Here is a 25891-nt window from a genome sequence, read left to right on the forward strand (position 1 = left end):
ATATATATATATATATATATATATATATATATATATATATATACGTAAAAACAACGGCAAAGAGCGTCCATCGACATATACAGCGCGTCAGCACTCGCGGAACGATGCCGCGGCATGTCCGCGTTCCGCGTGTCTCTCTTCCTGGCGCTCATAGCCGGATTCCTTTGGAAGCTCCGGTGGTCCTCACCGGCCGTTTGTGTGTGTGTGTGTGCGCGTGTGTGTGTGTGTGTTTATGATAAGTAAGACGAGCCTTGTTCAGCGGCAGCCTATAGCCTATAAAGCACGGCTCCGCTGCTACATCGTCGGTCCGCCCACGTGCTGCTGAAACTGGTCGATGTGCCTGGAGATCTCGCGCTGCAGCTGTTCCGGTAGCACGCCGACGCTGCTGAAGAGCGACCTGAGGACGTTCAGCTCCTCCGAGAGTATCTCCACCTTCTTCCTCAGCACGTCGTTCTCCTTCACGAGATGCTTCACGCGCTCCTCGGTCTCGCGCGAGCGCACCTTCGCCTTCTCCCGGCTCTTGCGCACGGCGATGTTGTTGCGCTCGCGGCGCCGCCTGTACTCGTCGCTGGCCTTGTCCACGGACTTGCTCTGCTTGCGCGAACTCACGGCTCCGGGCATGCCCGCGTGCTGTTGGTGCGCCTGCATCACGGGCTTCATCGGCCCGGCGCGGCCCTGCTGCTGCTGCTGTTGCGGCTGCTGCTGCTGCTGCTGCTGCTGCTGGTGGACGCCCGGGTGGCCGGGCAGGCTGGAGGGCGTGAGCGTGGTGAAGGTCGGGCCGCCGTTGGCGAAGGGCCCGGCGGGGTTGTAGCCGCCGGGCGTGTACTGCTGGCAGTGCCTGCGGTAGTCCGCCGGGTCGAGCGGCTCCTCCTTGATGCTCGGCGACTCGCTGCTCGAGCTGTTGCTGTCGCTGCAGCTGTTGCTGCCGTGGTGATAGCTGGCCGCGCTGTGCACGGGCTGGGGCATGTAGGCCAGGGCCGCGGCCCTGGGGTAGCCAGCGGCCGCGGCCGCGGCGTTGCCGGCCGGGAGCCGGGCGTGCTTGACGCTGCCGTTGTTGCCGGCCCCGAGCATGTCCAGGAGGCCGTCGTTGAAGTGCGAGTCGTCGATGAGGTGCTGCAGGTCCAGAGAGATCTCCGGGGTGTTCAGGTCGGTCAGTTCACCGGCCGCGGCGCAGTGCTCCGCATACTGTTGGTGAAGAGTGGCTTTTGAGGCCGATACTTTGCTAACGCCATTCGTTTGCTGATTGTGATTTACCTGCAGGCTCGAGTTGTTGTTGTTGTTGTTATTGTTGTTGTTGTTGTTGTTGTTGTTGTTCTGGCCGAGAAGCTGGCCGGACTTTTTGAGCTCGGCCTGCAGTTGCTGCTGGCCCACTTGGTGGGCTTGCGTGTCGTACATGTTCGGGGACTCCATCGCACTTTCAGCGGATCAATCACACATCACAGAGACTATCGCAACATAAATAGAGGAGTCCGGTGCTCCGAGTGTCCAGTAGCTCAGTCCTCGATCCTCCCCTCAATACCTCTTTTACAAACTCAGCACAAGTTGTTCGCAATAGGAACACACAGTTTTCGCACTTTCAGAGGCAACAGTCACTTCTGCCGCAGCAAAAGACGTAGCAGACGACACGCGCGTATACACACACGACTCGTGGAGCTGGCTCACGTGGATCGACACTGCCAATAAATGAGCTAAAGATCCGAGCGGCTGATGGCTCGCAAGACACACATGCGACGACGACGACGACGACGACGACGACGACGACTACAAAACGGCGACGACGACGACGACGACGCAGAGTCAGCGAGGAGCTTATCAAAGCAGCTAGTGGCTCTCACGAGAGTTGGCGCGCGACTGAGCACCTCCGCGGCATGTCGCAAGCTTTCAATGTGTAGCGCCGCCGCCGGACCGAGCGAGCGCGTGTACACTCGGAGCTGCACGCCCGCGGCCAATGAGCGCCGTTCTCCTCCCCCTCTCTCCTCTCGCTCTCTCTCTCTCTCTCTCTCTCTCTCTCTCCCGCGAGTGCAGCGCAGCGGGTTTCTCTCCTCGCCCTCCCCCGCTACAGCTACCGCTTCTGCCGTCGCCGTTGTATAGTCATCCTCGAGGTGTACAAGCGCTGTCCCTCTCTTTCTGCGCTCTCTCTTTTGTTCTGCGCTTCCTATGCACTCGACATACTCTTTCGCTAGTCGCGTTTCCATTATTTCCTATGTCTTTTTTTCCGAATCACGGCGTGTTCGTATTTCCATGGTTTTCCCGCGCAATTCGAGTGACCGAAAATGACCCAGATCAACAAATTTTTTTCTCTCTAAAATTTAGAAACGAAACGTTTGCCGCATTCCACGCTATAACACGCACGGATTGTATTCGGTCTGCCGCTCTCGCTTTCTTGCCATCCGCGCGCGACACGCTGCGCTGTCGCCTCTCTCACTCTCTCTCTCTCTCTCTCTCGCGCGCGCGCCTGAGTCTTGGCGCTGCGCAGCATCTCGTCGCGGGGTATAACATAGCAGGAAAAGTTTTGCGGTCGTCTTTCTTGAGGCTATTTTTAGGAGCGCATATAGACGCCCGCGAGAGAGCGAAATCCCGAGAAGCGAGCTGCTGAGCGCGGCCGTTTCTGAATTTTTAAGCAAGTTTTATTCGGCTGTCCGTTAAAACTTAACCGACCGTAAGCATGCGATCGGGAGGCTGAAAAATCGTCGGGCCAAAACAGGTGCGCTTGAAAAATAAGATCCGTCGCCGAACGATCCGTCAACGTCATCAAAGCGTTCGTCACTCGTGAAAATCAATCCCGAATTAGCTTCCCCTCTATACACACAGCGTCTCGCTCCGCCGACTCCTATACGATAACACGTCGCTATACCTTCTCTCCGTCAAGTTCGACGAGTCGAAAATAATACACGATCGAAAAATCTGCGTAGAGCCGAGCACAAACCGTTTAATAAATGCCAATTCGATTGCACGAGGTTGTGCAATCGAGGGTAACCGAAAAAGGTCTCGCGAGCGCTTCTTCGTTTCGTTCGCGCGATCCTAAGGGTCGTGGGAGCGTTTTCTGATTGGTCGAGACTTAGCGGGGGTGGTTGGAAGCGGCTTTGGAGAAAACGTACAGGCGGAAGGCTAGTGGTTGAAGCAGAGGGCGAATCGCGTCCTTTGCGGAGAGTAAGCCACTCCTACTCTCTGCAGCGGTGTGCTGAGGGACCTGTTGCGCGCGCCTATAGCGGCTGATGCCCTTTGATATGGCGTCGTATTTTTTGCGCGTTTATTGAGTGTTTTGGATTATATCTTTGTATTTACAACTAAGAAAATTAATATCAAATTCGAATATTTATAAAAAATTGATCTTTGAATTTTTGCATGGCTGACGGCATAAAGTATATTTATTTTCATTGTGGAACCCGCATTTATTAATTACTCGGCCGTACTGTATCTAAAACGCCCTGATATCCGCGCTTTATACCAGACGGTTGATATTAGTTGATAAAAGACTAACGAAACCATACCAGCCCACCGCTTACCATCCGCAACAAAGCAGAAATTCAAATACCGATCAAAACAGATCTACCCAAAAATCAACAGTCGATAATCCAAAAATCCATTTACCGATTGAGACGATCCCCTTACAGCTTACCATACGTCGATAACCGCACGTGAAAAATCCCGCCAAACTTGCAGCATCAGCCGTCTTTCTCAGAACCCACGCGAATGTCGCGAGCAAGGAATCACGGTACTTTCCGATTTCTGCCGAGCGCATCCGATCGCTACCGAGTCGTGTCCCTTCTTCTTCAGATCAGAGCACGACTTGGACAGCACACAAGCAAAACGTCGTGTCTCCCCCACAACCCGCCGCCGCCAAAAGAAGTGAGACAACGCCAGCCGCAAACGCTCCGAAGCAACAGAACAGCGACAGTTCAGCGAATCTCACATATTCACCGCGTATACACGCACTTCAACGTATCCTGCGCCTCCAGCATCGTACACGTTTACCCGACGTTTCTCCTTCGCGCGAAACATCAGGAGAGAAGGAGAGAAAGAGAGAGAGAGAGAGACAGAGACAGACGTACACATCACGATCACGCACGGAGCATCGCGCATCGCAGTGAGGTAACGTAACGGCGAGAGAGAAAAAAGAAAGAAGCTGTGAGTGAGAAGGAGGAAGAGAGTATATCGGTACCGCTATAACGAAAACCTTCCGCGAACAATCATCGTCGTCATCGTTTCATCGATACGAGAGAGTTTCGACGCCGCCGTTTGATAATACACTCGTATTATTCGCAGCAGTGAGAACAGAGAAAGAAGACGCGTATAGACTCGTGGGTGCGCGCATTCGAAAATCAAGTGTCTGTCTGTTGTAAACCTATAAACTCTCTCATAATAGACCCTCGAGAAGAGAGGGCTTGGGTTTTTCGGTAACAAACTCTCCCCCCGCGCGCGGCAGCGCACACCTGCCTGTCCACGGCGCAAGCGATAGATTATCCCTCAAGAGGTAAGTTTCCTAGTGCGCGGACTTTCGTCTATCCCCGTCAGTATTTACCTTCTCGAGTTGTACTCTCGGTTTACGAAATTATAACCTACAAAAAAATCTCCGCGCGCTCCACTGCCGCAGCTTCTCCCCGTTACGTTCTTTTCTTATCGGGAGGTTAGCTAGCTCTCTCACGGTCGCCCAAAAGTTACTCTCTATCGCACGCATAGGGCGAGAGCTGGTGTATTTTAACGGTATCGATTGTTGCACTCGCCGTTTTATTTTTGTACTCTTGGGGGGAATCAGGAGAGAATAAGGAAGAGAGTGAGAGAGAGAGAGAGAGAGAGAGAGAGAGAGGGAGAGACTGTTGGGTAGTTTCATGTCTGTTTGTGTGTATGGCTTGCATATCATCATCCACCTGTGAATTTTAGATGTACTCAGCGAATAGTAATGGACCTTTCATTATGCAAGGATTGATTTTCAATATTTGCAGGTAGCAGCGGTTACTTGGTGGCTACTAAAATAACATCCACAGCGACACAATGGCAGGAGAGCAGCAGCAGTTTTTTCTCAAATGGAACGACTTCCAGTCGAATATGGTCTCGTCGTTCAAGCATCTCAGAGATGAGAAGAGCTTCACCGATGTGACACTGGCCTGCGACGGACAGACGTGTAAAGCACACAAAATGGTCCTGTCTGCATGCAGTCCTTACTTTAAGTCTTTGTTAGAGGTGAGTCTCCTAATCGAATAAACATTGCTGGCCTTAATGTAGTCGATGACTGTTCTAGAGAGTTACCGTAACTGTTATTTGTGTGTTGATCTCACAGGAAAATCCGTCCAAACATCCCATTATTATACTGAAAGATGTAGCGTATAGTCACCTTCAAGCAATCTTAGAATTTATGTATGCAGGAGAAGTTAATGTATCACAGGATCAACTGCCAGCATTTTTGAAAACAGCGGACCGATTGAAGGTCAAGGGTTTGGCAGAAGCTCCTGGTGCCATCAAAAGAGAGGGTTAAGTCTTCACGTGACTAGTTGCGGTAAGTCTCAGTTGATGCATTCTCAGATTCATCCATATTCACTAGCTGTTTATTCAATGCATTCGAGTGAGATCAAGGAGTTCTTATGTAACAATTCTGTTCTTTCAGATATTTTGGAAAACGTGCGGACTGATGAAACAGAGTGTAATGTTGTAAAGTGATTGCGTTAATACAAACAACACATACATGAACACCACACAAATCTTAACACACTTGCACTAAACACACTGACCTCTGGTTCTAGACTAGGATCAACACAACCGTAATACTATAACCACAACAAAACTACTTACCAAAACTTTTTTTTCTTTTCAATTAAGCTCAAATGCGACATTCGCGTTACCTGTTGATGTTTGTCTTGAACCCAATACAACTACAATCACAATAATTATATTTTTCAAACAAAATCGCAGAAATATAAACGACTTATCACAATAGTTAAATGATGTATACATAAGCTGGCCGGGGTCGTTTTGTGAATCGCTGAAAAATATTTATCGTTTATTTAAAGTAGTCCTTTTAAGCATACCATGTAATCGGTTAAGTTTTAAAAAACTCTCGCGCTTTACAATTTGTTCCTGTCAGTATTTCCTCATAACGTTTTAAACTTTGCTACAGTGGTTACGGTCTGCTTGAAAATATAGCGTTACTAAGCTCTGATTTCTTTACACCTGATACGATTTACAAAATTCCTGGCCAACCGATCATACAATTTTCAAGACGTCGTTGCTGCAAGTCGTGACGCTATGAATATTATAATTTTATTTAAGCTCTGTGATCTTTTTCTTATCGAAACCAAGTTATAATTTACAAAGTTAATAGGTGATCGAGAAATATTTATCGAATGACTTAGCGTGACGACTTTCAACAATGGTGACTTTGTGTAACCAAATACTGCCAGTAATTGTCATTGGCGTATTCACATTATTACCGATAGACCAAATTTATTTATGATAATAATATATTGAAAGGTTGGTTGTCCTGAACCGAGGGAAATGGATTATTGTAACATAAAGCGAGCAAATTTTGTAAAGCCGGAGCGCACAGTTCCTTTCTCCTCTTTAATAAATACAGGACCATTGTAGAGAGAAAAAAGAACATTGTAGATCAAGTGAGGGGTAAGGAAAAAAATAAAAATAAAAAAAAAACAAATGCGGATAAAAATAATTAAATAAATACGTCGTCGAGTCTCGCATTAATTCGGATAAGTATCTGATTTACAGATACATTTTGACAAGATTTTTTCGCGACATTCTACTTCGAGATAATTCTAATTTTTGATACTTCTATAGGATTCCTTTGTGTGAATTGCTGACGCAAATATTATTTCAAATCTTTATTACAATCTGTGAAATTTTGGGAGAAATAAATAATGTAATTTTTTATCTATAAATATACATTGTCTAAGAGGCATTTTCTTTTTTAAATGAATACGCCGGCTAACCGGAGAATTAATGCATAAACTGACGTAGAGATATGTGTACGTCATAAGACGTAGAAAAATAGTGAAAAAACGGTGAAGCGGCGCATTTAGTTCGAAGTTTGGAAAAGAACTGACTTTTATTTCGTTCTTCGAAGAGCTTAATTGTAAGCGTTGTTCTCATCGTTTCTGATAAAAAAAAGAATAGAATTGAAATGAAAATTATAGAAATGTCGGAGTTTCATTGTAGAAATAAATGTTTGATTGCAATTCATGTGGTTGACTTAAGTTTCTACAATGTCACGTGTACGGTTATTATGTAAACAGTTAATGAGAGTAACACATGTCGAAAGTGATTTTTACAGTCAAAGTATGTCTTTTTAAAAGTATCGGCGAATAACTTTTCAGCACGATCGAATTGTATATTTTAAATTTAGTTTATCGTTTTATTGAGCCACCAAAATTTAACTTTTGTTTTAGGAACATTCTCATTTCTAAATATTCTAAGCCTTTTGCTATTCCTAAACTAGATTATTTCTCTAATTATAGCCTTACTTTTGCTACTGACATGACTCGATGATGACTACGATTATGATATGAAGATGTTGAGATATAAAATAAATTGTGTAAATATATGAAATCATCGCTTTATTATTAATATGTTCACCTTCTTCCCGATTAATTAGTAACTTATAAAGAAAAAACGTACTTAAGGAATATACGTCATATTTTATTTGTTTTCCTAGTTGCATATGCATATAAAACAAATCATATAAAAAATACATTTAAAACAAGCCTTAAATACCTATGGAATACAATTCACAAGGAAGTTTATTCAACTCTGTCAAAATTTCGATTACTCTGAGTAACACGATCAACATAATGTATCAAACATTAAAACTATATCACTTACGTAGTAGTGAACGACTTTTGTTCGTAATTATCGTAAGACGTAGAATCGATTAAATACAATAAATGTTTTTTTGTTTCTGAAAGACAGTATAAAATTAAAAAGTTTGTAAGTAGTTATAAAAAGTATCATTATAATTGACTAAAATAGTTTTTGATCTTGTTTTATACATGCTATTACTCTTTAGGCAAATGGTGATCGTTTAGATACAGGAACATATTTTTCACGTTATCAATATCTTTCCGTCCATATTTTCACTTTCGTTTTCTATGTTTTGAATACGTTATAGATATTTTTCTTTTATTACAAACGGCAGATCTAACGTTAATATTCTTAACTAAGTTTAATTCTATGTTACAGACTCTACTTTAATGAATTTCATGTGATGATTGGCTTAAACACGTTTCAGAGTGAACCACTGCTTCCCTTCTATTCTATAGTGAATATTATTATCACAATCTCAGTCAGACTTTTTACTAAATTCTACTTAGGGCGGATCTGAAACAACACAATTTAAATCAGCGCAATTTTGTCAAAAAATAACTTACGATGTAATTTTTTCATGCGCAACACTTACAAGGCATAGGCATCGGGAATTTGTAAACCGGATACTTGGGCGCAAACTGCGTGTTGGATCCAATCATTCCCTTTTCGTTCGGATCTGCAATAGGATTACTTCCTCCTATACATTCTTCATACGATGGAGGCGCTGAAAACGACAAATCCTTTTGAAGACGGTTTTGAAAATTCTCTACTTATGGTAACTTCTACATGTACTACGTTTTTTATGCACATGCAGTTTAGATTCTTAGTTATCACTATAGTAAATGTATTTTAACAGTTTTCGTTTAGTCAATATTTTAAAATTTTTTGCTTTTTTCCAGCATCAAACTTACGCATTTCGGGCATCTGATGCACCGGAGCTCCAGCAGCCATGTAAGGAGGTGCGCTCATGACCACAAAACCGATTGGTTGCGATGCAGCCTGTTGCTGGTGTGGCAAGAGTTGAGTGTTGGGAGTGACCTGATCAATTGGTGGTGCTGAAGGAACCAACGAAGGCTGGGCCTGGCCCGACACCTGATAGTACAGCGGTACTGTGCCTATTTCTATTGGATACGACCGGTCTATGTCGCGATGCCTGAAATAAATTATCATTAGGAGTTAGCTCGTACATCGAGACGAAAAATTATAGGTATACTTACAATCCCGAAGTTTCAATTATTAGCACCAGTTTGTAGGAGACGTTAATGAGAGTGCAGTGCTCCAATTTCGAAGGTGGCATCGGGGGTACCTCGATGCACAAACTTTTTTCGCCCTTTTTGGGAAATGGGCCACCTATTTTCACCTTTTTCACGACGTCCGATGTGAACTTTTTGTCGGGGAAAGGTGTCGATGCGAAAAATTGTAATTCCTGTAAAGTTATCACGATGAGCTATCGGTTTCGCAAAAAAGCTTTGATCGAAAGAAAATCATTAGAAATATTCGAACCTTGTACAAGTACAGCTTCATCCTCTTCACCTCGACGGAAGTCGAGCTGTTATCGTAGCTGACATCCAGCTGTATCGTTTCACCAGGAACAAAACCACTGACTCTGCTCTTGACTATGGCCTTTATGCCACCTGCGTTTCCCAAACAGCAGCAGGAACGAAATCTTCGTTTAATCTCGTCACTTAGACCCGTCTAATCGAGAAATCAAACATATTCAAATTACTTCGAGTATACTCTTTGTGCGAGAATTCACAAACGGGTGCGGAGAATGAAAAACTTACGGCAAGATTCCGATGAGCATTTAAATCGTAGTCGGCAACGACGGTGAAGGCGGATACGACCTTGTGATCAAATCGCCAAGGTCTGTCGATTACGGCTTTCACGGTGTACCGAACGAATCCGAGAACGTGTTCGAAGCTGCAGGGAATATTCTGGGGTATGTGGAAACTGAAGGGGTACGTACTTGTACCGGACGGTATTGTTGCTGAACTTTCCCCTGTTAAAAAATATCATGGCAGCTTCTAATTATACTTTATACGTCGTGTATCATTTTATTTTCATAATAAGTAATTAGTTTCTATAATTCCGTGTGCTATAGTGGAACAGGATGTCGTAAAAATAATACGCTATTAGGAATATTAAAGAACGTAATTAAAACCAAAATAGAAAGACAAACATTTTTCTTACCACCTGTAGCGCCAACCAAACGATTGGACACGCTAAAATAAGTTTCCGAACCGTTGTAGTGGTCCGTGACTCTGTGGCTACCATTGCCGTTCGACTTTCGTCGTTGCTTCGTCCAGTGAACTTCGGCCTCACCCTTAGCTTCTATTCTTATTTCTGAAATCACGTAATATACGTCAATTAATCTGCCTCAAAACAAACATCCGGGACTTTCCCTAAACGCGAAAGTTTCTGCTGCATTTGCGCATGCGCTCAAACGCATTCGACAGGTGTGAAAACGGGTGTGCTATATATATATATATATAGCAAGAGTGTGTGTACACTGCAGGCTGGGAGAAACCGAATCGAAAAAGTGCAGATGTAAAAATAGATGCTATGTATGCTCTTGCGGATGGTATACGTTTACGTGGGAAGAGGAGTTGACGTATTACGAGAATGTTTTGAATATAGGTTGCACGAGATGTCGTATTATGTGCGTAGGTTTCTAGTTTGTAATAGATTTAGTCTTTTTGTGGATAACGAGCTCGATTTTGACGTTAATTTGCGAGAACAAAGCTGAAATTAATCGACGAACTGTAATCCATTGTTTCAAATGTGTCGGGATAATTAACGGTTGTTCCTGTGAGACTACTTTTACTTTTTATAGCCTTCGCGTACTCAGCTGTTTTCACAGTATTTTCCACTGTAGTCTGCAGTTAGATTATCTTGCTGTCAACGGTCGCTGCGATGATTCATTAATTTATTTTGCGAGTAATATGTGTTTCGTAGGGTTACAGTAAATTTGGAAATGCGATTGTAATTTTCTACGGTTTTAGTACCTTAAGGGAGAGATTACAGCGTATAATATGAACGCTATTTGCACTGTCACTTTATGTGATGGGATTCTCTATCTCTATTTCGGCCAATGAACGCCCGTTGCCCATGGCAATGTGTAAACAGAGTTTAGGACAACGAAACAACGAGTTAATTCTTCTTTTTCGATTTAGATGGTTGAATGGAAACATCCAACCGTCGGTTGTAACGAAAACAATCAATTATCAATAAAGGCAAGCGATAGTGACATCGAGAAGTAATAGCGTACGTTAGACGAATCGCTGCATGGCGACCTTATTTTGCAACATTAATAATGTCGCGATAGAGATTCGATGAACTCCCATTGCAGTCGAGGAATTCACTTGTTTGTTGCGAACCAAAACAACGGATACAAACACACGTAAGAACTACGAATTCACGTAACGAAAAAAAAACACATTTCCCCTCGCATCAAAGCTACAAGATATATAAACAAATCCACAGAAACTCACCGCGCATATTTTTCGTGCCGGACAGAGTGAGTATAACTTTGCCAGTGACAATCTCTCCAGGCGCATAAGTGGCGCCGGGTCTCTCGAACTCGATGCGGAAGTCTTGCAGTTTGCCCATCTTGTCTATTCCTTGTCGAACTTGTGTATTTATGTACTACTAGCGACTAGTCTTTATCTCTCTCTCTCTCTCTCTCTCGCTAAAGTGGTTACACTCAATTTTGGCTCGTGAATGAGCCGAGAGCGCAGGGCGCGGACGTCTGTATGCGACTGTTGACGTCGACCGAGTCATCGGATTATGGAGCTGTGGTCGAGTAGATAGGTATACCGGAGATTCCCTAGATGAACGCGCATTGGTGCGGTGAGGGGGGGGGGGGGTTTCAGGCGGTTCGTAGTGTGGGCTGTGGACGTCAGAGGCGCTGCACGTGACTGGATGAGTGCGTGCACGCGGTAATTTGATTCGATGGTTGGGATACTTGTATATATGTTATGCGCTTGTTTTGATGCGGACTATGATTGGGATTTAATCTTGGGTATATAATCAACCTGTTGCTTATTATATGCGTGCGGGTTTTCAAGACAGTTATTGGGATTTTTATAGAGTGATGGGTTTGAAAAACGTTTGTGAGACGGTTAAAAAAGAAATTCTTTTATTTAAAAAAAAATAAAGAGTACAATAATATTCGATGCTTTATCGATCGCGAATGTTACTTGTAGAATTAAAAAGTTTGGCTTTTTGAATCCATCTTTGTTCGTCAGAAAGGAAAGTACAGTTATTCACGATCACATCAGTTCATGTGTAAAATAAAATCTATACGTAATGGCTATACGCACACTGAAGCGATTTTTTCTACACAGAATATGGTTCTTATATAAGTCTTCCCTTGCGGTCTTGTCGTTATCACAGATAAGTACATGGAAAACTAGCATACTATATGCTCAAAGTCTCTCTTCAGTCCTTTTCGAATCTAATTCGAAAATTATAAGTCACATGACAGTAGTTTGAGCTTGTTACTTTCTTATGGTTTGCAACATTTAGGGGCGATTACAAAAATTAATTTGTATAAGTGCGCGGTGAAGGAACCTTTCTAAAGTAGGTTCAAGGGTTTCTCGGTGGTTCTGAAAAAAGAGACGTAGTCAGTGAAATTTCACGAGGAAAATAATTTAGAATTTTTCATGCAAAAAAACTTACGAGGCATAGGCATCGGCAAATTATAGACCGGATACTTTGGTGTAAACTGCATGTTGGATCCGACTATTCCCTTTTCGTTAGGATCTCCAATGAGTTTGCCTCCTCCTATACATTCCTCGTAGGACGGCGGCGCTGAAAAGAACGAAGCGATTATTAAATTTAGTTCACTTTCGTGAAAACTTCTGAAATTCCAAGGTCAAAACTTACGCATTTCAGCAGGGTAAGGTGGCGCGCTCGCGTCCGCGAAGCCGATCGGTAATGCTCCGGCTTGATCCTGATACGGAGGCAGTAGTTGAGTATCGACTGCGACCTGGTCGCTCGATGGGGCCGAAGGAACCAGCGATGGCTGGGTCTGGATTGGTCCCCGCTGGATAAGCGGTATCGTGCCAATCTCTACTGGGTAATATCGCTTAATTTTACGGTGGCTGAAAAATTATTGTCCAGTGTTAGCTGAAACTTTGTGTATAATTACGATAAGAAAGAGGTATACAACTTACAATCCCGAGGTATGAATTTTGAAGACCAGTTGGTAGGAAATGTCGATGATTCTGCAGTTCTGCAAATTCGAAGGTGGCACCGACGGTACTCTCACGGTTAAGCTCTGTTCGCCTTTTTTAGGGAAGGGACCACCTACTCTCATCTCTCTTATGTCCTCCTTTTTATGCTTGGATTTTGACGTTGCGTGGAACGACAAATGCTGCAAATAAATAGTTGTATAAACTGCTCGTTTCACACAAGAGCTTTAACAAAACATGTAGAGAAGTATTATGTACCTTATACAAGTGTAGCGTCATTTCCTCCACGTCGACGGAAGTCGAGCTGTTATCGTAGCTAACATCCAGTTGAATTATTTCTCCGGGAACAAAGCCTCTGACTCTGCTTTTGACTATAGCATCAAGGGTACCAGCGTTTCCGAAACAGAGACAGGTATTAAATTCTCGATTTATCTCGTCGTTGATTCCCCTCTGAAACAGAAATACAAAATCATGATTCTTTTACAGTTTCTTCTGTAAAAACTTGTAGATGCACACGATGAATGAAATAACTTACGCTTAGATTCGGAATGTCATTCAAGTTGTAGTCGGCGATAACGGTAAAGGCGGACATGACCTTGTGATCGAATCTCCAAGGTCTGTCCATTACTGCTTTGATACTGTACCGGACGTGTCCGATGTGGTGTTCGAAGCTACATGGAACGTTGGAGGGTATGTGAAAACTGAAGGGATAGGTATGTGTACCGGGTGGTATCTCTACTGAACTTTCTCCTGTAATGAATTTTACGTTTGATTTAACTCCTTTATGCTACTACGACGTTCAGTGTTTATTTTCAGATTGTTTGCTTACCACGGCTAGGACCAGCCAAAACAATGCAGACGTTGAAATAACTCTCCGAATTCCTGTAGTGGTCGGTAACCGTGCGACTTCTGCCATCGCTGTCCCTTACGGTGCGTGTCTCAGTCCAGTGAACCTCGGCTTCGCCCTTGGCTTTTAATCTTACTTCTGAAATCACATCATCGTATATTAATTTTACTTGAAACAAACATCCGCGCTTTCCCAAGATTTCATTCGAAACGCGAAAGTTCGTGTGAAAACACGCGTGCGGTCTGGGCAAAGTTGCACAACATGATCTCTTCTTTTGGTGTACAAGATAGGAATGCGCAGGTTCAAAGTTCACTTGAAATTTGAAGTATGCGCGTCCAAACAATAATCAATTTTAGCGTGCCGTATCTCTCTACTCAAATGTATATAAAGCTTACATTGCAGGCGTAGTGCTGGGAAAAACCCGACCCAAGTGTGGGAGTAAAAATAGACGATATTGCTCTCGCGGCCGATGTATACGTATGCGTTTACATTGAGAAATTTTGACCGCTCGAGACGTCGCATGCGCATCTTTCGAGTTTCTTATCGATTTATTTCTTTGGGGATAACGCGCCCAATTTGGCGCCAAATCACAAGGACGAAACTGGAATTGACTGACCTACTGCGATTTCATTGTCTGTGTGTCGGAATAATTAACGTTTGTTCTTGTGATGATACTTTTGCTATGGTAGTTTTTGAGATAAAGCATTTTCTACTGTGGACTAGTTTTTTTTTTTTTTTTTTTTTTTGACAATTCATTTTAACCTTTCATACTCACGCCAAGTTTTTTTACAACATACAGCCAATGCATCGTGTTAATATTTATAAAGAATGCCGCAATAGAGATTCAATCATCACTAATCAATCGAAAAATTCACTCTAACAGATACCCTCTGTAACCTGCGGACGTTACTTAAAAACTAAAACGCTTCTGGAATCAAAGGCGCTATTATACTCAAACGCATACAAAGAACTGCAAGTTTACGTAACGAAAAAATAAAAAAAAAGCAGTACCCGCCGGCGTCGATTGTAAAAGATTCTCCTCTCGCAGTATAGCTATATATTATCCTCGCAAATTACAGACACTCACCACGAACGTTTTTGGGACCCGCAAGAATCAGAATAACTTTGCCATTGACTGTATCTCCAGGCGAATAAGTGGCGCCGGCTCGCTCTAATACGATGCGGAAGTCTCGCAGTTTGCTCATCTTTTCTCGCACAGTAGTCTCCTCTTCCTTTTTCTTCAACGAACTTATATATTTATTCGCGTTGCACAGGCTAGTGATAAACTGGTCTTTTGTTTATTTCTCTCTTCTTTTCGCGGAGGTGGTAACACACTGTCGCGAGGCGTAAGCGCTGGGCGCAGACGTCTGCGCGACTGTTGGCGTCGACTGAATGATATTAGTTTTATATAGATGCAGTGGAACAGTGGAGCCATATAGATATACTGGGAATCCCCAGGACGTAGTTGGGAATTTTTGAGGCGATTGGTAGTTCGGAGTGTGGACGACAGAGGCGCTGGAGACGATCGGTAGTGCGGAGTGCTCCAGTCTCCAAGTGCGTGCGTATACGCGGAGTTTTGGATCGATGCTGTTGTATATAGTTATAAAGTATATGATTATCGCGTTGGTTGGATTTTCCAAAGATTATTGGTGTTTGGAGTAATGGGTTTAGAAAAAAATACACAGTTTTAAAATAGTATTTTTTATTTTAAACTCTATAGAATATGGCAATAGTACAAAATGCAACATTGAAATTCAACGATTTTTCATTTTTGTTCGCTCGTGAAAAAGAAGTTCGTCAGTTTAAAATAAGACCCATGCGATGGCGACGCCCTCTGAAGCGATTTTTGCTGCACATCGAAATGAGTTTTGATCTTTATAGTCTACTTATACGTTATCACAGATGCGCGGTTTAGCATAAAGTATACTATATGCTTGCGAACTCTCCCTTCAGCCCTTTACGAATCTATTTCAACGACAAAGAGTCATGCGGGCGTGGTTTGAACTTTATCGTGCTATTTTATGGCCTGCGGTAGACGATTAGCAGAAATCTTATAAGACCCCTGGATAAATGCGTGAAGGAACTTCTGAAATCGAGCACACTCATTTGCTTATTCCGTTGGGCCTAAAACATAAAAAAGATGTATAAATAAAAAAAAAATGTCATATTCGTTTAATTTCAATTCTGAATGTATACTCTACTTACGAGGCATAGGCATTGGAAACTTATAAACCGGATACTTGGGCGCAAATTGCAAGTCGGATCCAACCATTCCCTTTTCGTTCGGATCTCCGATAAGTTTACTTCCACCGATGCATTCCTCGTACGAAGGCGGCGCTGAAAAATGACAAAACCGACCCCTTCTTTGATAACAATTTTGAAAATCTCTTTATCAAATTCCCGAGCCAAACTTACGCATTTCGTCAGGGTAAGGTGGCGGAGTCATGCCTATGAAACCGATCGGTTGTAATCTGACCTCTTGCTGATACGGTGGCAACGATTCAGTATCGGAATCGCCGACCTGGTCGATCGTTGGTGCTGAAGGTTGGGTCAGGAAAGCTGGCCCCCGATTGTACAGAGGTATCGTGCCAATGACTATTGGATAATACCGCTTGATTTTACGGTGCCTGAAAAATTCTTGCAGCATAAGAGCAAAATGAAAAATAACACACGGACACAATTAACTTACATCCCCGACGTGTGAATTTTCAACTCCAGTCCGTAGTTAACGTCGATGATGGAGCAGTGTTCCAAATTCGAAGGTGGTATAGCGGGTACTTTGATGCACAGACTCTGGTCGCCCTTTTTAGGGAAAGGACCGCCTACTCTGACGTTTCGTATGTCCGTCCAGTCACTCTTCGATTTGGTCGTCGCATGGAACGTCAAACGCTGTGCAAGAATAAAAAATGTTAAGTTGTCGATTACATGCAGAAGCACTGTGATGAAATATTTCAAAAGACATCGTTTTCGAACCTTGTAGAAGCACAGTCTCATCATGTCCACGTCGACCGAACTCGAGCTGTTGTCGTAGCTGACGTCCAGCTGAATCGTTTCTCCGGGAACGAAACCCTTGACTCTGCTTTTAACCGCAGCATTTAGATTACCAGCGTTTACGAAACAGAGACAGGAATGAAATTCTCGATCTATCACGTCGTTGATTCCTCTCTAAACGTGAAGGAAACAAATTCAGATTTTCTTACAATTATTTCTGTAAAAATTTATATAGGCGTGATGAATGAAAGAAGAAACTCACGGAAAGATTAAAATAAGCATTTAAATCGTAGTCGGCAATGACGGTGAAGGCAGATAAGGTTTTGTGATCGAATCTCCAAGGTCTGTCGAGTACGGCCTTAGCGATGTACCGGACGTGTCCGATACTGTGCTCAAAGCTGCAGGGAACATTTGGAGGTATGCGAAAGCTAAAGGGGTAGCAATGCGTGCCAGCTGGTATCTCTGTTAAACTTTCTCCTGATGAAAATTTTACGTTTGATTAAACTATCTTCTTGTACATTTCTCGCATCTCATTAACTATAAGTACGATCATAAGGCTTTGCGAGAATCGTAAGAATCGTGAAAAGAAATTTTCATACAATTTTTTTCTTACCACCTGTGGGGCTGACCAAAGTAGAACTTTTGCTGAAATAGGTTTCTGAGTTGGTGTAGTAGTCGGTTTCCGTGTGGCTTTTACCATGGCTGTCCGTAACGGTGCGGTCCTCCGACCAGCGGACCTCTGCCTGGCCCTTGGCTTTTACTCTAATTTCTGGAATCACAATGCACGACAATTATTTGACGTAAACGCCATTGAATTGAAAATAGATGCTGATTTCCCAGCCGATATAATTCATTAGTGGCACAAGAACGTGAGCACACGTTTTAATGCGTCAATTTATATAAAAGAAGCTGACATCAATCAAAGAGATGTAATCTGTTTATCAAGTGTGTCGGTATAATTAAAGATCGCTCTGATTGCTTTCACATTGTACAGCGTTGGCGTAATCGATAGTTTTCACGATAAAATTTTTCCCACTAATTTTTGGATATCCTTATCAACGACCTTGCGATGTGATTCATTAATTAATTTTCGAGTGATGCTCATATACGGTTGCAAAAAGTCTGTAAATCCATTGGAGCTGCAATGGACGTTTTGGAAACTGTTTACTTTCAGATTTAATTTTAAACACTGCCGCGATTAATTTTCATGCAATTTTCATCTATTGAATGAAAAGGAGTCGTAGCATAATGCAAGCGTTATTTGCATTGTCGTTTCATGGGATTCCCAGTTTGGTCATTATCTATATGACCGTAACACACATACGCATAGTCATAAAGCGCATATTACCCACAGCTGATACTCACCGCGCACGTTTTTGGGACCCGTTAGAATCAGAATAACTTTGCCGGTAACCGTATCTCCAGGCGCGTAAATTGCGCCGCATTGATCAAACTCGATGCGAAATGCTTGCAGTTTGCCCATCTCCTCCCTCACAATCCTTTCTTCTCGTTATTTTTTTTTTCGGAATCAATTTACGTATTTGAATCGAGCTATAGTGCACAGCGATCAATGGCTAATCTTTTATCTCTCTTACGGATAGGGTTACACTTTATCACAACGCGTACATGCAGGCAGTGGACATCTGCGCGACTGTCGATGCTAATCGAATCATCCTCTTATATATAGATATATCGTCCGAATAGATAAATTTAGGTGCGTTCCTATGGATCCATGTGTGGAGTATCTAGCAGTGAAAGTTGGTAGTACTGCCTGACAGATGCGCGGTAGATATGAATCGTACTAATGAAGCTATTTCTACGCGAAGTATTGAAAAGTTTATAATGATTATCCATGAAAAAAAAAGAATATTACTTCTAAAGGCTCAGGCACATATAGGTCGCGCAGTTGATAAATGAGGTCAAGTTAATGAGTTCGAGTAGAGCCGTAAACGATTTGCTAAGCTCTCAAATTCTTAGCTAATTAAACTTTTCAAAAGTTTGACTTGCAAATATACAGTAAATGCATGAGCGAGTCGATGTGGCGATTTTATTGCAGTATATACCTATGTAGGCGAGTGGAGAGCCCTGCTGGTCGAATGCGACTTTTCCGTTACGCTTGACGGATACGACAGTATTTTTTTTTTTTGATGATTCTAAGAATTACACAATCACTCGACGCTGAACGCTATCGAACCCAAATCTGTTTATCCACTCCCGATTCATATCCGTCGACGCAGAAAGCTTTTGTCGCTTGCATACGCACGTTTTGCGTTCAGCGTTGTTGTAATGGAAAAGAGCATTGTTTATTCATTAGATCGTCGTCGAGCGTGTATGAAGGGCGCGCTCGGAAATGAAACGGGCAAAGTTTTATCTTGCGCGGCGTGTGGAAAACGCGCGAGCCACCCTCGTAAATTACTCTACCTGTTGGACGCGAAGCTGCAATATCGCGGAGCCTTTGTCATCGACGCGCGCAGGCGCGGCTGTAATCATTGCACAGCTTTTATTCGCAGCGGCGAACTTTTTTTTCGAGCGGAACAAAAGCAGCTTCGTTTCTTATCGCGCCGTGTTCTCGTGGGAGCACAATGGAGTATTAATTTAAACCGTTTTACCGAGACGGAATGAATTTAAAAATTTGCAGTGACTCCCTTTTCTATAAATTGTTGGTTGTGTTGCAAATTGTCAATTTCACGACCAGCTCGATAAATCAGTGGCTGCACTCGTAAATCCAAAAAGAGAAAGGCTTTGCTCTTCCTTATATACACCGTATCCCACATTGAACTGCGCAGATAAACCTCTCGGCCCTCTCTCTCTCTCTCTCTCCATCAACTGCAATATATCCGCACTAAACAACGCACCGACGTGCGGCTTGGTGACGCAAAAACCACTAACTCGAGGATTAATACGTGAAAGAGCCGTGAAAACGTCCGGCAACTTTCCTCATCTCTCGTCGCCTCCTCTGCGAAAGACACATTGCGCTCGCGCCGAAAAGTCCGCAGGGTAAAAAGCATAACACTGCCGAGGGAGAGAGAGTGAGAGAGAGAGAGAGAGAAGGAAACGCGAACTTTTCCTCTACACGGAGGAAGAAAAAAAAATACACGGAGAGATAGAGAGGAGAAGGCGGTGGAATAAAGTGAAACAAATGACAGACGGAGGGAAAAAATCTCTCCGAAGGGACGTGTATTAGAGAGGAAGAAAAACGGGGGCTAAGAAGCAGCTATTGACTGTCTCTCCCTTACTTCTGGAGTATAATAGATGTGCGTATGTGTGTATGTGCGTGGGAGGGAGCTGCGATATTGGGCTGTCGGTGTTTTGAGTCGCGAGCTTGATTAATTCGGCGTAGGATTGCGGCAGCGCGGGAAATTTAATTATTTTTCAACGACGAACTCGCGCGGTGACCGGAGAGGCGCAGCTGAATTCGAGATCCGGGGGATGGAGTTGCGAGAGAGCGGAGCTGGTGTACGTTTTCTTGTAATAACAGGTATTTGCTTTTCGTAAGCTCGGCTTTGGGTGGGATTCTTGAAATGGGTTTTTAGCTGATTGAAAAACTTTTTACATTCGTCGTCTTGAAAGATGCCGACGGTTTTTATCTGTGTATCAAACAAGCTTTATTATTATCTTATGATGATGTGTGGAGAGTAAACCTAGCGGCGGCTCAATTTGGAAATTCGTCGGGGATATCGATCACATCTCGAGATATTAGCAATCTAGCGGCTGAATTTCTCGAGTGAGCTTGCGGCGCGTGTGTCGGCCGTATGATCCTAATTACTTAATGGCTATAGTATTTCGACGCCGAAACACTGGGCCGAGAGAGAGAGAGAGAGAGAGAGAGATATTGATAAATTTTGGTAACGCGATATAACTCGAGCTTATAATTGCATTATAAATTATTTATACTTTATTGTGTAATAAATGCATAAGTATGCCGAGATATTAGCTGAGCCTTCAAGCGATGTGTTATCTATACAAAGCGAATGCTGAATATTCATTTTAAAAATATTCGAACGCATAACCAATAACCATAAAACTTGTTTTCACGGAAAAAGTATTTTATTATTTTCTGTATTGTAGAAAAGTAACATTTTTTTTCGCCTTTGGCGACGGAATCAATATGTCGGCGTGAAAGAGAAAACCTTAATGGCAAATTGAAAGGCGTATTAGATCCCCTCGATAGGTGAAAGGTGATGAGATCTTCATTTCCGACAAGTAATGACGCGCGACTCCTCGAGCAACTAAAGCCGTATTAGATGTAATAAGTAGGTTTACGCTTCTCATATCGAAAATACTACATCGGTGCAGGTGTATCGACTTCATATAATATCTACTCAACGTTAGTACCCTCACCTTCAACCCAAATTTGCATAACATCATCCCAAACATAACGTAACACGCAAAATTCGTAAACACAAAAGTTATGCCCGTCTTCGCTAATAAAATTTCCCCCTCGCCGATAAATCATCAATTTCCCGGCCAATAAAAATCTTAAAACATTTACAACTCGCCCCGGGGTGTCCGCGTTAATCTTTACAGCGCATTGCGAAATTCAAGAGCATCGCGCACAAACACGTACACATTCTACGCGCGCGCGGTTATGGAGGGGGACGAAAGCTCGTCGGAGGGTAGGGTAGAGCGGTAGGGGCTGGAAAAGCTCAGTATCGCGCCGAGCGCCGGGGGAGAACGAGCTGTCGCGCGTCGGCTGGACTCTCCCCCTGTGTATCGCACTTTTCTCTCCAACATCTCTCTGTATTCCTATACGTACACCTTACACCGCGTTTCAATCGCGTACCGGTGTGACGATGATTCTCAGCGATAGCTTCGAGACCCGTCGAGCTTGCAGCTGAGCTTGCGGATATCAACAGGTTGAGAGCGCGCGGATAGTGCAGTGTGTTTTAGTGTGAACTCTAAACTAGATTTCTTTTACTTTTCCTTCTTTTTTTTTTGCATCGACTCGGGACTAGATACCCTGCGATGGAAGATTTCGAGACAAAGTGATACGATTCGAATGCGGAACGCGTTGGGTAATTAGCCGACGAGGAGATTACCTCTCGCGAGAGATGACTCGCCGGGATGCGATCCGCTGGATCAATCGATGAGCTCGAAATGTCGTGGCGCCAAAGGAAGTACCATCCCGGCGCCGCGTGTACCTTCGCTACTGCCAGAGCTTGAGGATATTCCAAGCTTATGGTATGGCGACGAACGGCTTGGAATGCGGCCAGAGGAAGCTCCTACCGACGACGCACCGTTAGGTGGGCTTCTTCATTTTTACGACAGTTTCGCCGTTCGACTAGATCAGCCTGTAAATTCAAACCGTGTGTAGACTGTGAGGAGGTGCTCTCGAGTGTTCCTTTTTCTTTAATTAGGCGAGCGTAGCCTTGATTTTCTATTCAGATGGTGAATCCAATCGGAATCGATTGTCGGAGAAACAATGCGTGACATTAATTTTCATAGGACGCTGCATTGTTCGCGAATTACCTTAGCTCGAGTGGCACACACGTGTGACAAATATGATTCCCCGCTAGCTACGGAGGAACGATCGTATAATGCAAAGCTCGCGTCTGTATGTGCCTTGATGTATCCGGTGTGATATGTAATCAGGCGCAGCCAAACACGCGGCTGAATGGAAGACACGAAATTCTCGTGAAAATATATGGCTTTTAATTAAAGCATATATTTGTCGGTTTTTATTTCACCAGAACGAAGCTACTCGACTGCGCTACATCCGATGGAAGTGTTTTTTATAGGATCCATTTCGCGCACAGCGGAATCAATACTTTTTCGCGTGTACACATAGGTAGCACCACTTTACTAGGGGACACGTGCGCTGAAACTGTTGCATACAGAGAATAACGCGATATCGAAACATTGGGAATATCGCCTTACAAACTTTAATTTGAATATGTCGTATATTGTGTAAGCGATAGAAGTTATAAGCGAGCGTTTGCAAATTATTTTTATAAAAGCGAGTGCCCACGTGCGACGCGAAGATATAAATGCAGGCGCGTGTGGGATGAGGGAGAGAAAAAAGTCGAGTATTTTTAAACGAGCCAAGTAGCGTAATTGTTCGAAGCCACGAGCGTGGTGTACGATGAAAGAAAATGCGGTTTTAATTCGCATCGGAAGAAAGTGCCACAATGCGGTTAACCGAGGATGTACGCGCGCAACAAGTGCGCAATTAAACTTTGAAAAGTTAATTAGTCGAAAATTCCAAAATATTTTCGCACGACACTCTGGCACTACTGGAAAAATTCCTACGTTCAGACTCGAATCGCGTAACTGCGTGAAATAGCTCGGGACTCTATTTCTTCACAGCAAAGAGCGATAAAGTTATAGAGTCGGACAAACGAGTGTTTCGCGTATTAATTTCCGCCTCCTCTCCTCGAAATTCGCGAAGAAACTAGTTAGCGAGATATTCGTAGTACGAAAATTATGCAAATTGCTTCGTTTTTATTTACCGGGCGCGCGCGCGGACGGTATCTTCGAATTTGCAAGTCAATCCAAACTTCTATAGCGTATAGTTTACCGGAGCTGATTATAAATTCAAATGAACAGGGGGTATATGACAAACATGGAAAACGTCGAATCATAAAGTCGCAACCCCTTGTAAAATCAAAAAGTCGAGGAAAGTGTTCTCCCTCGTTTTTTCCTCGCGAGTATAAAGCGTTTAAAAAGAAGTCAAACACATCCTGGTTCTTTCTATAATGCCTGTTTCGTGTGCGGGCAAAAGTAAGGAAATGTCGAAACGATGACCTCCGCCCCGCACAATTCCGAGCTGATACTGGGAATAGTGATACAGGTTCGTGCGCGCATTATTTCGCATATGTCTGCATTATGGGCTTCCTCGTACGGATGAATACTGATATTTCAGGCGAGATGCTTCCATTTACCCAAACAACTGCGGAGCTGTACGTTACAAACGGCGCGTGTGTCCGACGGAATATTTATGCGTGAAAAAAACCGAACAATACACCACGTTTTAACAAAAACGTTACGATTCCAGCAAACGGCTCGAAAGCTCCAAGACCGATGCGATGTGAGGTCGTCGCCAGACGGACCACAGCGTTCGGCGCTTCGTCCTCCTAAGCTACATACGAAGAAACCACGAGAACAAACCAAGAAAAATGGCGACGAGCAGCAGCAACACGAGCAGCCCAGCCATGAGCTTCCCAAAGTCACCGAAGAGTCCGCGTCAGCTGCCTCAGCTACCTGGTCAGCGGAGCCCCAACAATCAGCTGTCCATCAGATCTCCGAGCACACCTCGAGTCTTCGAGTTTCCACCCGAGTTCTCCTCCGGAGGACAAGCCGCCGCCGAGACACCCAACACCAATTTCGACTTCGACGACTTTGCGCGCGCGGTCGATGCCAAGAGCCCACAGGTGCGCTACCGCTTTTCATTAATCGTTCGGCTGTCGAAAGTTTCTATGTCGCTTGGCATGATTGTTGTTGGGAATGGGCGAGGCGACGGTGAATTATTTGGATATTCAAGCCGAGCGTTAATTAGCGAGGGTATAATGCTGTTATAGCAATCGACAAAACGAAACACTCGAATCGCGCTCGTTTTTCATAAACAGGCCAATTGAACTTGGCTGTGGGTTTTACTAATTAAAACTCGGCGCTTTCTTTCGTTCGTTTATACAGCAGCTCCGAAAACTTTGTGATTAAATATTTTGATGAAGTAGCATCCATAAGCGAGTTTCAAAGCGAAATAATCACGCGGAGTACACAGCGCTCAAAGTATTAACTCACATGTCCATAGAACGTTCTATCACGACGCGAAATTCGCAGGCAAAAGAGCTTCAACTGCTAACACTGAAATCTCTCTGATCCCCAGGAATTCTCAGCGCCGAAAAGCCCGAGTCTCTACGGCAGCAGCTCGTCGGCGGGTCCGAAGAGCCCGAGTATATTCGGCGGTAGCTGCGGCACTCCGGTGACGTGCACCTCGAAGAGCCCGGGCACGGCGTCGCCCAGTCGAGCCAAGTCGCCGATCTTCCAGTTCTGCAACCCCCGTCGCAACATCAGCAAGACACTGAGCTACCCGCCGAAGTCGCCGCTCTCGCCGAGCGTCAGCATCCACAGTCAAGCCTCGAGTTCGCTCAAGTACGTCAGCGGACCCAAACAGATCGAGCGACGGCGCAACTCGAGCTTGAGCTCGCCGAGCATAGTCACGCCGCCGGGGAGGACGTCACCCAAACCTCAGGACTCGCCGGAGCTGGAGATGAGGGAGAGCAACAGTCCTGGCAACCCCCTGGGGAAGATACAGGGGAACGCGTGGAACAGGGAGAGCCTGAAGATGCACACGAGGCAGGGGAGAACGACGGGGTACCTGAACAAGAGCCAGGGCTGTCTGAACGAGGCTGTCAAGAAGGAGGTCAGGAGTGGAACGTCGGTCAAGAGCGAGAGGAACATGTCCAGGAAGTCCACCAGTGATCTGACCGAGCTTAACGATGCCGATACGGAGGTTACCATTCTGTCCAGTCCCAGGAGGAGAGGGTCTATGAAGGGAGGACTGGGTGAGTGAAATTTCAGTCAATTTTTTTCTGGTAATGATAATTTAGCGAGTTTTTATCTCGAGGAATAAAAAAAGTGGATTAAAATAAACAAGCTGCGCTCGTTTAAAATTCGTCCTTTTTAAAAAAGTTGGGATGATTCGGGGAGAGAGAAACTGACTGTGTGTATACTGTACATCGTGTCCTCGTCGAAGTTGCCCCGACTTTTTTGCCTCGAGACTCCTGGGTCGAAAGAATCCTCGATACGATTTAAAACTTTCCGTCTCATCTCTCCCGAACAGAGAACTTTCTTCCCCTGATAAAAAAGTCAACTGTCACATAATACACGAAACGTGGCTAAGGCCACGAAGCCGAAAAAAAATATTTCGAATTCGTCAAATACAGCTTTGCGGTAAAAAAAAATCACGAGTAAATAGAAAAAAAAACGCTCGACGTAAACATCTCTCCGGTGTAAAAAGAAGGACGAAAATCAAAGAAACCGAGAGAGCCAAGACCAAGGGGGAAACAAATTCGCGCAAAAAATCTCGACCTCTGGGGCTCAATATCAG

General features: G+C 44.0%; 6 protein-coding genes across 14 annotated transcripts in view; 2 read left to right on the plus strand and 4 right to left on the minus strand.

Moving 5' to 3' along the window:
• The window catches only part of LOC100119753 (longitudinals lacking protein-like), a 98603-nt gene extending 91049 nt beyond the window's left edge, over positions 1 to 7554 (plus strand). The window contains exons 1-4 of one of the 7 annotated variants that reach the window (XM_003425905.5): positions 3730 to 4092; positions 4944 to 5181; positions 5279 to 5494; positions 5603 to 7554. In XM_003425905.5, coding sequence (XP_003425953.1) covers positions 4993 to 5181; positions 5279 to 5473 — 384 coding nt within the window. In that variant the 5' untranslated portion in view covers positions 3730 to 4092; positions 4944 to 4992 and the 3' untranslated portion in view covers positions 5474 to 5494; positions 5603 to 7554. Of the gene's footprint in view, positions 1 to 3729; positions 4475 to 4599; positions 4705 to 4943; positions 5182 to 5269; positions 5495 to 5602 lie in introns of those variants that run through there. The other 6 variants (XM_016982809.3, XM_016982808.2, XM_001603427.6 and 3 more) reach the window with 6 other exon arrangements.
• Positions 43 to 1912, minus strand: LOC100119782 (CCAAT/enhancer-binding protein). Of its 2 annotated transcripts, XM_008206654.4 has the most exons (2): positions 1255 to 1895; positions 43 to 1185 (listed from the first exon to the last, which is right to left on the minus strand). In XM_008206654.4, exons 1-2 carry the CDS (start codon positions 1408 to 1410, stop codon positions 295 to 297), a joined length of 1047 nt encoding a protein of 348 aa, XP_008204876.1. In that variant the 5' UTR covers positions 1411 to 1895; the 3' UTR covers positions 43 to 294. The 2 variants fall into 2 exon arrangements, with proteins under 2 accessions (XP_008204876.1, XP_016838564.1); XM_016983075.3 differs by having other exon boundaries at positions 43 to 1912.
• On the minus strand, positions 7542 to 11626 carry LOC100119723 (arrestin domain-containing protein 17). Its single transcript, XM_001603397.6, has 8 exons — positions 11301 to 11626; positions 10000 to 10152; positions 9594 to 9808; positions 9313 to 9504; positions 9027 to 9235; positions 8721 to 8962; positions 8402 to 8533; positions 7542 to 8322 (listed from the first exon to the last, which is right to left on the minus strand). Exons 1-8 carry the CDS (start codon positions 11416 to 11418, stop codon positions 8312 to 8314), a joined length of 1272 nt encoding a protein of 423 aa, XP_001603447.1. The 5' UTR covers positions 11419 to 11626; the 3' UTR covers positions 7542 to 8311.
• Positions 11627 to 11922: 296 nt separating this feature from the next.
• LOC100119696 (arrestin domain-containing protein 17) lies at positions 11923 to 15248 on the minus strand. Its single transcript, XM_008206651.4, has 8 exons — positions 14939 to 15248; positions 13834 to 13989; positions 13540 to 13754; positions 13263 to 13454; positions 12987 to 13186; positions 12697 to 12914; positions 12490 to 12621; positions 11923 to 12416 (listed from the first exon to the last, which is right to left on the minus strand). Exons 1-8 carry the CDS (start codon positions 15054 to 15056, stop codon positions 12397 to 12399), a joined length of 1251 nt encoding a protein of 416 aa, XP_008204873.1. The 5' UTR covers positions 15057 to 15248; the 3' UTR covers positions 11923 to 12396.
• Positions 15249 to 15536: 288 nt separating this feature from the next.
• LOC100119661 (arrestin domain-containing protein 2) lies at positions 15537 to 18493 on the minus strand. The gene is made up of 8 exons (XM_001603344.4): positions 18208 to 18493; positions 17456 to 17611; positions 17105 to 17319; positions 16825 to 17016; positions 16541 to 16740; positions 16267 to 16478; positions 16057 to 16188; positions 15537 to 15975 (listed from the first exon to the last, which is right to left on the minus strand). Exons 1-8 carry the CDS (start codon positions 18323 to 18325, stop codon positions 15962 to 15964), a joined length of 1239 nt encoding a protein of 412 aa, XP_001603394.1. The 5' UTR covers positions 18326 to 18493; the 3' UTR covers positions 15537 to 15961.
• Positions 18494 to 21490: 2997 nt separating this feature from the next.
• LOC100119620 overlaps positions 21491 to 25891 on the plus strand; it is a 43363-nt gene continuing 38962 nt past the window's right edge. For both annotated transcript variants that reach the window (XM_016982427.3, XM_008206820.4), the window contains exons 1-3: positions 21491 to 22085; positions 23837 to 24212; positions 24668 to 25346. In XM_016982427.3, coding sequence (XP_016837916.1) covers positions 23958 to 24212; positions 24668 to 25346 — 934 coding nt within the window. In that variant the 5' untranslated portion in view covers positions 21491 to 22085; positions 23837 to 23957. The remainder of the gene's footprint in view (positions 22086 to 23836; positions 24213 to 24667; positions 25347 to 25891) is intronic.

The sequence above is a fragment of the Nasonia vitripennis genome, chromosome 2, assembly GCF_009193385.2.
Source record: "Nasonia vitripennis strain AsymCx chromosome 2, Nvit_psr_1.1, whole genome shotgun sequence".
Classification (NCBI taxonomy): domain Eukaryota; kingdom Metazoa; phylum Arthropoda; class Insecta; order Hymenoptera; family Pteromalidae; genus Nasonia; species Nasonia vitripennis.